This window comes from Dermacentor silvarum, chromosome 11 (genome assembly GCF_013339745.2).
Source record: "Dermacentor silvarum isolate Dsil-2018 chromosome 11, BIME_Dsil_1.4, whole genome shotgun sequence".
Lineage (NCBI taxonomy): Eukaryota > Metazoa > Arthropoda > Arachnida > Ixodida > Ixodidae > Dermacentor > Dermacentor silvarum.
The window spans coordinates 84352414-84364678 of record NC_051164.1 but is presented as its reverse complement, the minus strand read 5'-3'; the positions used below and the strand labels follow the sequence as shown (position 1 = coordinate 84364678).

The 12265-nt window shown below is 47.3% G+C and overlaps 1 protein-coding gene across 1 annotated transcript; it reads right to left on the bottom strand.

Annotated features, from left to right (window-relative positions):
- Positions 1-1515: 1515 nt before the first annotated feature.
- Positions 1516-10752, bottom strand: LOC125941365 (uncharacterized). Its single transcript, XM_049658461.1, has 4 exons — positions 10299-10752; positions 5623-5965; positions 2854-3061; positions 1516-1959 (listed from the first exon to the last, which is right to left on the bottom strand). The coding sequence occupies exons 1-4, from the start codon at positions 10521-10523 to the stop codon at positions 1665-1667; spliced, it is 1071 nt and encodes a 356-aa protein (XP_049514418.1). The 5' UTR covers positions 10524-10752; the 3' UTR covers positions 1516-1664.
- Positions 10753-12265: the final 1513 nt, after the last annotated feature.

The following is a 12265-nucleotide window of genomic DNA, read 5'->3' as shown; positions in this document are numbered from 1 at the left end:
GGAAACTGAGTATGTGCCTCTGCGCATGTAGCTCCCTCCAGTGGCAAAAAAAAAGATGCTTTTGAAATTTCTTCGGTGCTCTGTGTAATCGTATCTACGCCACTCGCAGACTTCAGGCGGTGCTGCTAGATGGCCAGCGTATGCAGTAGGAAGAGCGAGAGAGGACCCCAGTTGCATACACGTTTCAGTATTGGCCATATGGTGAATCACTATATTGCTTCAATGCTGATCGCATTAACATCGACATCCATCGAGAGATAGGTTCTGCCGGAAGTTTTTTTTTTTTTTTGCGAGATAAGTAATATAAGCGTTGTAAGACTATTCCACTTCTGCACCTCGTTTTGCAGCCTGAAGATTAAATCCCAGCTGGGCAAGACCGCAAGGCTCCCGGGACCCCCGCCGCTCGAGCCACGTCACTGACGCGGTCGCGCAAAACATTGCCTCCGTGATCGGTCCAGTATTGTTTTACCATCTCTGGGTTCCGTCCGCTTTGCTATTGCATGATTTCTATCAGCCCAGCCCACTTGGCGAGAAATTGAGCAAGCAGACGTGCCAAACCATCTGGAGAGAAGTACGTTTGACATAATACAAATTACTCGGACTATTCGAGTGGCGAGTGACACGCACAACCACCAACACAACTAAACCCGTAGGCGCTCAGGCCTCGTACTTATAACCTAGCAAACCAGGGGTGCGCAAGCGCCGTAACATAATTTGGCATTCCGAATCCGTAGGGCGGCCATGAGGCGATGCCTTACAATATAAGCCGATTCGTTATAGGCAGTGTGCATTGTGACTGCCCTAAGTACGTGGAAGAGCTTCAAAAGTTGATCAATGACCTCACGAGCCTCGGCAGTCCACCGGTGTCGGAGGACGTTATTTTAGGCCCTTAGCCAGATGTTCAATCGAGTTTTACCGCCGTCCAGGCGTCACTGTACTTTTTGAGAAGTACGGGCCTGGAATGTAGGCTTTTATTATACCAAATTGCTTGCCTTATGTTATTTTTGTGCTTCAATGCATAAAACGACGTTTTGTTAAGAAAGTAACTGGAACGCCAATGCATTTTTCGGCAAAGTTCGAGAATTAATATTTCGATACTGGTGTCATCTTCAAAATTTGTTCCAAGTGGATCCGCGTTTAGAAACTCGACGACTGGAATTTGTAAATTGCAATATCGGCCCTTAAGTATTTAGCTAAAAACTTAATTAGAGAATTTTTGGTAATTAGTTGATTATGCATTTAAATTTTTTGTGCAAGTATACCAGCTCAGCAACTGGAATTGTGCTATCTGCCAAAGGAAACCCTTAAAAATGTTTGAAAATGTTCGCTGAAACACCCTGTAGATTGGGAACACAAACGTCTTGCACCCGTAGAGCAGATACGTGTCGATAAAACTTTCGGCAAGACAATACCCACAGTTACTCCCTGATTCTTGTTAGAGTTGTTAACGTTTACACCAAAGTTACCTGTCGCATTTCACGAAAAGATCATTTCACGAAAAGGTCAGATGGGAAACCAGAATTTTATTTTGTACCACTTTCTTGCCGGCGTGTCACCAATTCTATCTTCATCAAGAGAAAGCTACTGAGTGTTTGAGTCATCTGCTCTGTCAAACGAAATCGCACATCCCCGAAGAATTCGACTCGCCATCTCCGGGTTCTCCTCTAGGCCCGCCACGGACCCGTGATGCGTGTCACGGGCAGCTGCTTGGACACGTCCTCCGATGCACCGCGCAGGCGCAGTAGCTTCCCACTCTTGGTCGCCCACACCGAAGGCGTATGCGCGCTGCGACCGCGGTTCTTCAGCGCGGAGCTCCGGGTGCGGTCGAGTGAGCAGGATATGCTGCAGGCAACGGGCATGAGCAGCATCACAAGGATCATCACGGTGAAGGCTCTACTGAAGTTGAGCTCGAGTCTCTCGATTCTCTCGATGAGGACACTCTCGACAGCAGCTGGCGATCTGCGTGAAAGTTACGCGAGTGACAGGTGTTTCTGCATCTGCGGAAGGAGCCTGTTCGCTCTCGTTTCCGTGCTTGTCAAGTAACAGTGCTCAGTGATTGAAACGCGATATTCGCACGTCGCGCCACCTGACGACCGACGCTTTCGCTGAGAGAGGCCGAATGCAGTGACAATGGATCACAAAGGCTCTCGCTTTTATCCGATACAGAAATCGGTATCCCTAGCGCACACCTGTTGCGCAAGAAGTGCCGGCAGCCATGCGCTCCGAGTATCGCGTTTCAATTGCTTAGCACTGTTCGTTTGTGTACCAGGTTTTCATGGTTTCTTGTTCAATGGGAACAGTTTTTAAGGGCCGGTTGCACGAAAGTTATGCGACCCGAAGTAGACTACTCGAGAAAACGGATATAGAATAAAGGGAAGTCACCGTAAAAAAACTAATTAGCAAAATTAATACTGCAGTCGACGACTTCGCAAGGACGTCAATTTGCAACAAATTTTAAGTCTAGCAAGCGTTTTCAGGTAAGCACACTGAGTCATGTGGTAAAGTGCGCGTGTTGTTCTGCTAACATTAAAAAAAAAACCTCTTCTTGAAGAGTGTGCGAAATGTTAACTGAGACATTTCTTCACCGATTTTGGGAACTATCGCGCACATCCAAATTCGTGCAAACCCCACAGTTCCTCTTAAGTGGCTGTGCTGGGTTTGCCCACTGACTCCAATTCGCAAATTACAATATGTAAATTACAATTCTACAATTTCATTAGCAAATATTAGTTACGCATATAATAATAAACTTATGTCGGCGTCCAAGTGAACTACTGCATGCGCATTTGCATGCCGCCAATCAGCTGCCTCCGCGAGCCCGAATAACCCACAGCTTTGTCAACTGCAACGTACTGTGCGGGAAACGCTTCGACAACCGAGTATGCACTGCGGTTTCGTGGAAGATCCGGAAACGGCTTCATCCCAGGGGACAGTCGTGACAGCAGGCCACCTCTAGCGGCTTCCGTGGCATTCGTCTTGGAGACGGTCTTCACGAAAATGCGGAGGACCTCTTGCTCAGGCTTGCTCACAGTAGCGTTGCTTCCCTCTTTCTTCTGCAGCCCTAAACACGGTATAATAAACGGTAAAATATCGCTTTAGCAAAGTTTCATTACGGTTATAGCAACGCTCAAATGTGTATTGACAAAAATGTTCTCTGTCCGGCTGTCTTCTCTTAGCTGAAATCACGCATGTTTGACGTATCTGGGAATCTTGTAACCACTTCAAAAAAAAAACTGCCCTTTCTCGCCTCCAGAGTGTCGTAGCGAGTCGCAAATGTTAGCAAAATGTAGGTCTCAACAAGGAGAGAAGCGACAATTTGTCGCAGAGAAGGTAAAATGACCGTTACGGGCGTTAGTAAGAGCCAATACACCCGAAAATCAAACACACTGCACTGAACGCCTGTAAAGGGTGCACCACCACAAAGAGTGGCGTGCTGAGGCAAAGCTGCCGTACGGCACACTTTGGGGAAATGGAGTGAGTTCACTTTGGCTAAGCACAGCTTGCGCGTGGCCATGCTGTCTGGAAGGTGGCGTCACCGGTGCCTTCAAGGACCGCGGATTAGTGGCAGAGAATGTCAAATTAACGGTACGGGAATAATAACCGCCAATATAGTCGAACACTTGCCACATTGCGCCAGATACTACATCATCTACGGGATCGGCCCACTTGTGTTATTGGTAAAAAAAAAAAGGGTTCAACCAAGCGTCGATGCTAAGCAAGACAAGGTCAACATACTTGAGCATAAGATACGATACGAATAAGACAGGAAATGAGTGAATAATAAACATCAGAAAAAGTCACAAGGAAACAGCATAGGAAGGTACCATCATCGAATCATTTGAACCACCATGTACACCGACCTTCCCTTGTTTAGCGTCGGTACTTGGTTGATTAGGAAGTATTAATAAGTATTCAAGCTCTTAGACTGGGAAGGCTTAGGAGTTAGGATAAACGGCGAATATCTCGGCAACCTTCGGTTTGTAGATGACATTGTCCTATTCAGCAGCAATGGGGACGAATTACACAAAATGATTGAGAACCTTAACCGAGAAAGTGTAAGAGTGGGGTTGAAGATTAATATGCAGAAGACAAACGTTCAATAGCCTGGCAAGGCAACAAGCCTTCAGTATCGCCAGTCAGCCTCTAGAGTCTGTAAAGGAGTACGTTTATCTAGTTCAATTACTGACAGGGGACCCTCATCATGAGAAAGAAATTTACAGAAGACTAAAATTTGGTTGGAGTGCATACGGCAGGCATTGCCAAATTCCGACTGGGAGCTTACCACTGTCGTTGAAAAGAAACGTGTACAATCATTGCATTCTACCGGTGCTAACATATGGGGCAGAATCTTGGAGGTTAACAAAGAAGCTCGAGAACAAGTTAAGGACCGCACAAAGAGCGATAGAACGAAAATTGTTAGGCCTAACGTTAAGAGACGGAAAGAGAGCGGTGTTGATCAGAGAACAAACGGGAATAGCCGATATTCTAGTTGACATTAGGCGGAAGAAATGGAGCGTAGGATGGATAACCGGTGTACCATCAGAGTTACAGAATGGATACCAAGAGAAGGGAACCGTAGTCTAGGACCGCAGAAAACTAGGTGTGGTGATGAATTTAGCAAATTTTGCAGGCGCAAGTTGAAATCCGCTAGCGCAAGACAGAGGTAATAAAAGATCGCAGGGAGAGGCCTTCGTCCTGCACTGGATATAAGTATAGGCTGATTACGATGATGATTACTTGTTTGAAGATTTTGGTTGCTCCGAGTCACTTGTTCAGAGTCGAATGTTGTCTTTCCGCCACCAAATGCTCACAAAGCTATGTAAGATCACCAAGCAAAGTGGCACTCACAAATAGTGTGACATAAAGTACAAAAATTATTTCTTGAGTGTGTCGAGCACGCCCTCTACCACATACCACTGTCATGCGGTAGATTTTAAATACGCCAAAAGAGACATTGCCTAAAATGACCGGCTGCGGGAACATAACATTGACATGAAAAAATCTTATTGATTGGCTTGCGTTCAATTGTATCGAGTAAACGAGCGCATCTTTGTTTCATCAGCGCAGTGTCATTGGTGGAACTGGTGAAACGGCTAGCACCTGAGTGAATCGAAGCGGCTAATATCTGAATTTATTCGACAAGTGTGTCGGCCCTTCTTTCCTATCAATCACTGTGTGTAAGCCCGTATCCTCAAAAATGTCTTACGCTAGAATTGTTCCTAAGAGAACCTTTCAGCCAATCCCAATGCTGAACATATCCCCAGAGGCGCGGGCTGGCCAATGGCGAAGATCACTTACTATCCTAAAGCTTTGTGAATTCGGCCGCTGACTTTCTTGAATGGTCATGTACGAGCGCCATCTTTTGAAATGATTTCAAGCCTCCGTCTACATGCAGGACAGGCCCACAGAAAGCTTTGCACATCTCTCGAAACAAACATTTGGAAGTTGGCACCGTACGTATATTGCCTTTATTACGACTGTCCTTGCCTTTAACGGGTTACTTAGGATGCCAGTATAATGGAACAACTACTCGGAATGCTAGCCACGGCAGATTATGCATCTCCTCTCAATTAAGCATGTACATTCTGACCCCTCTGAGAAAATTCAAGAAGCGAAGTATACCTGTCCTCACGACGCCGTCCTCGTTCCTGCCGACGACCGGCTTCTGAGGCAGTGGCTCGGGTGGCGTGGCCATGAATTTGTTCCAGAAGTACTGCATCAGATCCACGTGACGGGGATCTCCGCCGAAACGCGAGGGAGGAGACGGGGGCTCGGCGAGGCCCGAAGAAGAGGAGGGAACGCTGTTGACTTTCTTCGACTCGGCATTCGTTTCGTGGCCGCCGGCGCTATTATGGCCGCCGTCCTGCTCCTTGACTTTCTCCGTACCGCCGGCTCCTTTCTCGGCCACGGCAGGCAGACCGAAGCCCTCGACGACGAGGGGTTCAATGATAGGTTCCATCTTGAGCTGCAACGGAGCAAGGACAAGTGTGCTTACGGATAGGTGTGGGCACTGCAAAAAAAAATTAAATTGTGGGGTTTTACGTGCCAAAACCACGATCTGATTATGAGGCACGCCGTAGTGGGGGACTCCGGAAATTTCGACCACCTGGGGTTCTTTAACGTGCACCTAAATCTAAGTACACGGGTGTTTTCGCATTTCGCCCCCATCGAAATGCGGCCGCCGGGGCCGGGATTCGATCCCGCGACCTCGTGCTCAGCAGCCCAACACCATAGCCACTGAGCAACCACGGCGGGTGTGGGCACTGCACTGATGCCAGCCGCAACCTGTATGTGGCACTGCACTGACGCCAGCCGCAACCTGTATGTGGGCTCAGAATCGTCGCCCCGCCTTTGCTGCGGCCTGTCCCTTGAGCCATCGTCCAGCTGCTCTCCCAGATTTACCGCACATATTAAGGAATTGTCCCGGAATGCGCTCATGAAGGCGTCAGCAACTGTCAATAGTTGGGCTACACTGAAGCCGACCGTCTGACCACCAGCTGTGTATCTGTGGTCCACACACAGGTCCCTGTTAGACTTCATTAAAGATGAATAAATATGCGTGTACATATAACTTGCATGCATCACACATTTTTATGCCGTAGGGAAAACATTTGGATTGAAATACAGTGTGTGCTTGCTGTGGTTATTTCTCATTATACCTCACAATAGTGACATGGTTTTTTTTAAATTTTTTTATTGGAATTCTCAAGCTAACTTTTGTGCATTTGTTACATGACAATAATTATTTAGCGTGTAACCTAGGACTGTACTACTATGAAAAAAAGAATTTAAATTTCTTTTTTGACAACTGAAATTATTTGTCTAGGGAGAGTGTTGTCCAAATACCATGCCGATTAGCAACATATTCATTAACTGTTGTTTATCCACTACGCATCGTATTATCAGATGAAGTATTCGAAAGTGTTTGAAGCTTGCATGCTCTGAGGAGAAGTAGGGGTGAGCCAGTTCTTCCTTTGCGTAAGTGGTGTCCTCCCTCTGGGTTGTACAAGTTGAGTCGGTGCATTCGAAGAACGTACATTCTTTTGACAAAGCTTCAAAGCCACCGCTGGCATGAAATCGCCTGTCGTCTGCCCTCCCAGTGATACCCCTGTGAAACTTACGCAGCTAAACAGTTTTCAGAGTGACCTGTCCTCCATAATCAATTTCGCAAAAACAGCTGCACCCCAGCAGCCTGACAACGGAACCTGATAACAGATTATATTGCTTGCGCAGTGGTTTAACATTTGGGGATAGCTATACGTGTACGGAGGGGGACAAACACCGCGCTCTATTCAGGCGATCTGTTGCTCCAAGTCGACGCAGGGTGAAACTGTGATCTCGGGCTGCCATTATTGCGAGGTCGTGTATACGTTGGTGGGTCGGCCTGTCTCGTCTCTGCTTCCGATTCGACGCGCTCAATTCAAGTGTATATAAACCAACCTAACGAGTAATTCACATTTCTGCTTTCGAACACTGTAATGGTGTGTTCCCGAATGTTCTCTTTTGAGTGCCCGGATAACGGCTCTGGCTTTTGGATCAAGGTCACTTGAAGGTCGCCGACAGCTCATGCTTGACCTCTAACTTTTTTCTAGTAGAACTCACAGCACATGGTGCCACGGTTATGCGTAATAATGATGCAACTAAGCGTACTCATATTTTATCCAAAGATAGTATAGTACTAAACAATACCCATTTCCGAATCTCATGTCTGAAAAAAAATTGAACGCAAGTGATCGCCATTTAGCATGCAAACCAACAACGCTCCCGGGGTTAAGGAGCGTTCTTTACAAATCTATGTGCACCATAGGGCTGGGTTGAAAATTTATCGCATATTTATTCAGGTTGATGTTTGATAGTGCACAGTTTACGAAGTATTCGAACAATTATCGTAAATATTCAGACTCGCGAATAGTGACGTCGGGGACCGAATTCAATGACCACTATTCGCAAACCCAAATCGAATATTATCCTATTTGATTCGGAGATGGAGTCGAATAGGCCGGTATTCGATTTCATATAAAAAAGTTTAAAATATTTGCGCACTCGCTATTCATTCCTTTTAAAACAGTATTCTGTCCTTCATTAGTGCTCTGTTTTCTATTAAATGACCAAGTTCCAATTATAGGACCACCGCCTCCCGCCGCGGGCTCAGTGGCTATGGCGTCGCTCTGCTAAGCACAAGGTTTCGGGTTCGATTCCCATCCATGGAGGTCGCATTTCGTTGGTAAAAGCATTACGAAAACTCCTGTGTACCACGCATTGAGAGCACGTTGAAGATCCCCAGGTGGTCAAAACTGTTCCGGAGTCCCCTAACTACGGCACGACTCAATCATATCCGTGTCTCGGAAAGTAAAGCTCAATATTTATTGCTTTTAATTAGGCCGAAAGCGCTCTCTTGAATCTAATTCTCTTCCCGACATTACGTGGGCCCGTAGTATCCGTCGTGCGAATTTCCCCAATAAAGACGATTGTCGGTGTCGGGCTAATGCTATAGCGCCATATTCTGTAACACTTCCAAGTGTGTATTAAACATTTTTTTCTTATCCGGCCGTGGTCGCCGCATTTCGACAGAAGCAAAGTGAAAAAAAAAATTGGCAACCATCCCGCCCTGCGAACGTTAAAGTCCAGCGAAGCTGTATCAAACACTACACATAGTCGAGCCTTGTATTCACGCTGTTTTTCTGGTGTTTAAGTTCCGTAGTCTACCCATGGCAGTCTTAGAAGGTACTGAATCAATTGCTCGATGGGTCTCCCTTTTATTTATGAAAGCGTGGTGACGCGTCCCTAAGTATACTATATATACGCTGTATAGCTGATTGCACAGCGATATGCCGCTTGCCTTTAATTGTTTACCTGGCGTTTTGTGTTTACGCCACTAAATTTTCCCAACAACGATAGGCATGCAGCTTCCTTGCAAAAATTGTGCGTTGCTCTGTTACTATAAACACCAGAGACCAGAGGACCTGAGGAAAGCCTAGTAAAGTAGTAGCAAACCACACACTTAGTTTCTTTGCAATGTTCTGTGTAGTATCACGATGAATTGAACCGGCCACGTTCGCAAGCCTCCGGATCTTCATTTCTTCGCCTACGCGATCTCTCGGCTTCCCTCAATCTAAACTCCGGATGTTCTCTTCCGCTACGCTTGCTTTCAGCATCCCTAGCTCTCGCTTCAGCCTTTCGGAAGCGACTAGTATTCTATCGGCGTGGCGGCCATGGATGCCACGCCGGGCATGCGGGAAACGCGGAGGCACGCCAGGGACGGCGGCCGAGCAACCCAAGCAGACGCAGATGGCTACCGAGGCGAAGAACTCCCTTATTGGCGTAAGCGGTTCCTTATATAGTAGGGCGCAGGTACGAGCAGCGCCCCGTGCGTGTAGAAATTGTGGGTTTCTAAACCGAAACCTCTATACAACATCTAGTGTCCAGTTCTCTGGTCTAAACCTACCGAGCCGCTGCCAGAGGCATCGGCTGCAGTCACAGACACCACATGCGTTCGCCGCGAACGCGGGGAAATGCGACCGGCGTCGGCAGCAGCTCTACGCGTCCCACTACGACATGCCTTCACTCCTACTCTCCACCTCTCATCCGCTATGCTGCGCCATGGTACTTTTATGCTCTTGTTAGCATATCACTAGCACCCTCGCTCAGGAAGCACTCTTTACGTAGTGCGTTAGTGGGTCTAAGTGAAATGGGGACCAACGTAGCAGTTGTCGGCTGGCCGGTGAAGTGAGAAGACGTGTGTCTACGCTCCTGTGAGTTCGCTTGTGTGGCGTAGTCAGCCTGTGTGGCCATGTAACATTTTATTCTCCCAAAAAATCACCACTCTTCTACAACGATTTGCAGACAACACACTGCTTTCGCTCTCTCCCAGTTCTCTCTCCGCCAGCCCGGCGAAGCTATCGCACAGGTGGTATGGGGAATTTAGTTCTGTGTTTACGCCACGAAATATTCCGACCAATGAGAAGTATACAGCTTCGCTGTCAAGCTTCTCGTTCGTAGAGCTTTGGGAGCACGTTGAAGAAACAAAAGTGGATGAAGTTAATCCCGAAACTCCCGCCATGAGGTGTCTCCTAGCCCCAGTATTGCTCTGGGATGCTAGTCCCCAAGAATCAACGAATGACGTAAGTAATCACTTTCGCCATTTGAGAGAGCAAGAGAGAATGATTGACAGTAGAGCCTGCTGACCGCGCAGTAACTGTCTAGCACGTGGCTGACACCCGTACATCGGTCAGCAGTGTATGGGAGTAGGAGCAGAGACGAAACGACGATAACAAATAGGAAAAAATCGCGCATGATACCTTGTTCATCACCTCACTGCGGTCGTCTCGGAAGGACCGCTTCGCTGGTCCGCCCAGCTGAGAGAGCTCCACCTCGCGCACGATGGGTCCCATGATCTTCTCGATGATTTTGGGTTGATGTGGCTTCACTCCGTCGGCGCAGACGACCGCCTGGTAGGTCGCGATGGCCAGGGCGACCGCGATCCGTAGAACGGTCCTTCTGGTGGAAACCTTGGGAGCCGCCATCGCAGGCTTCGAAATCAGATTCTCGTTCTTGCGTCTGTCGGTGCCGCCGCAAGCCCCTGGTGCTTGGTGGACCGCCTCTCGCGCCGCCGAAATTTTGGCAACTCGAAGCTCTTCATGCGAGAGCTCGGTTTGTTCAGACTCAGTGAAGAGCCACAGGGTGCGCAGGGGGCTTAAAACATGGCGGCGCGTCGAGCTCTACGCGGCCACGAGCTAACGTTTTCTTGCTTACTTGATCCTCATCCGTGGCGCTTACCCACTACGGGGGATTGAAGCCGGCCGTTAAAGGTTAAAGGGAAGGGGGAGACGCAAAAAGAAAACCACACGATAAGTAAATCAGGGTGAAGTATAGCGTTTATGATAATTTGGAAATAGATTTACAGGGCAGAGACAGAATTAAAATCATTGTAATTGTATATAAACAGCAAAAAAAATTAGTGGTATTAGAATAATTTCGAAACAACAATTATCGATTTAATGAGTTATCCAATTATTTATTTCGAGAATTAACTGGGTGGTCTTTTTGTGTCACAGATAGAGTCACAGAGGGTCACGCAGAAGTTCCTGTGGCTAAAGCCCATTAAAAAAGCCCCGAAGGAGAGGATATTTAGAGTAGTTAGAGAAATACCCAATTTACGGAATGAAAATTCGAATTTCTTCCTCTGGTTCCTAAAGCGACGACAAAGTAATCAACAGTGATCAATGTTTTCGGGTTCCTGGCAGGTAGGGCACAGAGGAGACGGTTGCAGACCGGACCTGTGTAGGCAAAAATTTAATGGTGGGATTCGGCAGCGTAATTTTGTTATGGAGATTTCTAATTTACGTGTGGGGCACCATTTATTGTCCCACGAAAAGGACAAATGATTAAATTCCGACGTTTGGATTTTCAGTTTCGTAGAATCTTGTAATAGGGAAAATTTTCTAAACCTAGCCGCAGTGACATAAGCCGAACTAGGTATGACAGACATAACTGGTCCGTCAAGAGATATCCGCGCAAGTGTGTCAGCGATTTCATTTAAGAATATACCACGATATCCTGGAACCCATCCCAATCGTAGCAGGCTTAAGTTAACGTTGTTGTCGTTGTTGTTGTTGTTGCCTCAAAACATGGTTCGCACGTACGAGGGGGATTGGCCACACTGGATAAAATAAAACCCAACAAACCCAAACATTTAATTTGAGGCTGTGTGACCACGCTTCGCAAGAATCCAGCTTCATGGCAGATTCTCCGTCGCGTAAACTTTTGCGGTTGACTGTACAGTATGTGTTGTAATGTGACATACGAGAGGCGAACAGGGACTTCGCGCTTAGCAGTTGCTGATTATTTTTGGCAATGTGGAAGCTAGGGTGAGACACAGCCCTCCGCCGGGGTCTTTCTTCGTCTGTTGTCCCGTCGTGTCGCGCTGTTTTAGAATCCTAAGTGTGTCGATATTGTTTTATAGGCTCCGTGAAGAAAATAAAATGGAGGTTTACGTTTCCAAACTATGCCCTGGCTTGGAGGAACACCCTATCGTCAGAAACCCCACCTGGGCTCCTTTATCGTACACCTAAATCTAAGTGCACAAGTACTTCTTCATCCCTCCCCGCCCCCCTCTCAATATCGATAACCACGGCTCAGACGGAATCCACGCGCTCAGCAGCTGAACGTCATGGCCAATGGGCAACCGAGCCGGCCAGCTTCAATGCCTAACTGATATCGTCAGTAGGCAATCTCATATCTCTTTGAGGCCTGCTTGGAAACTGAG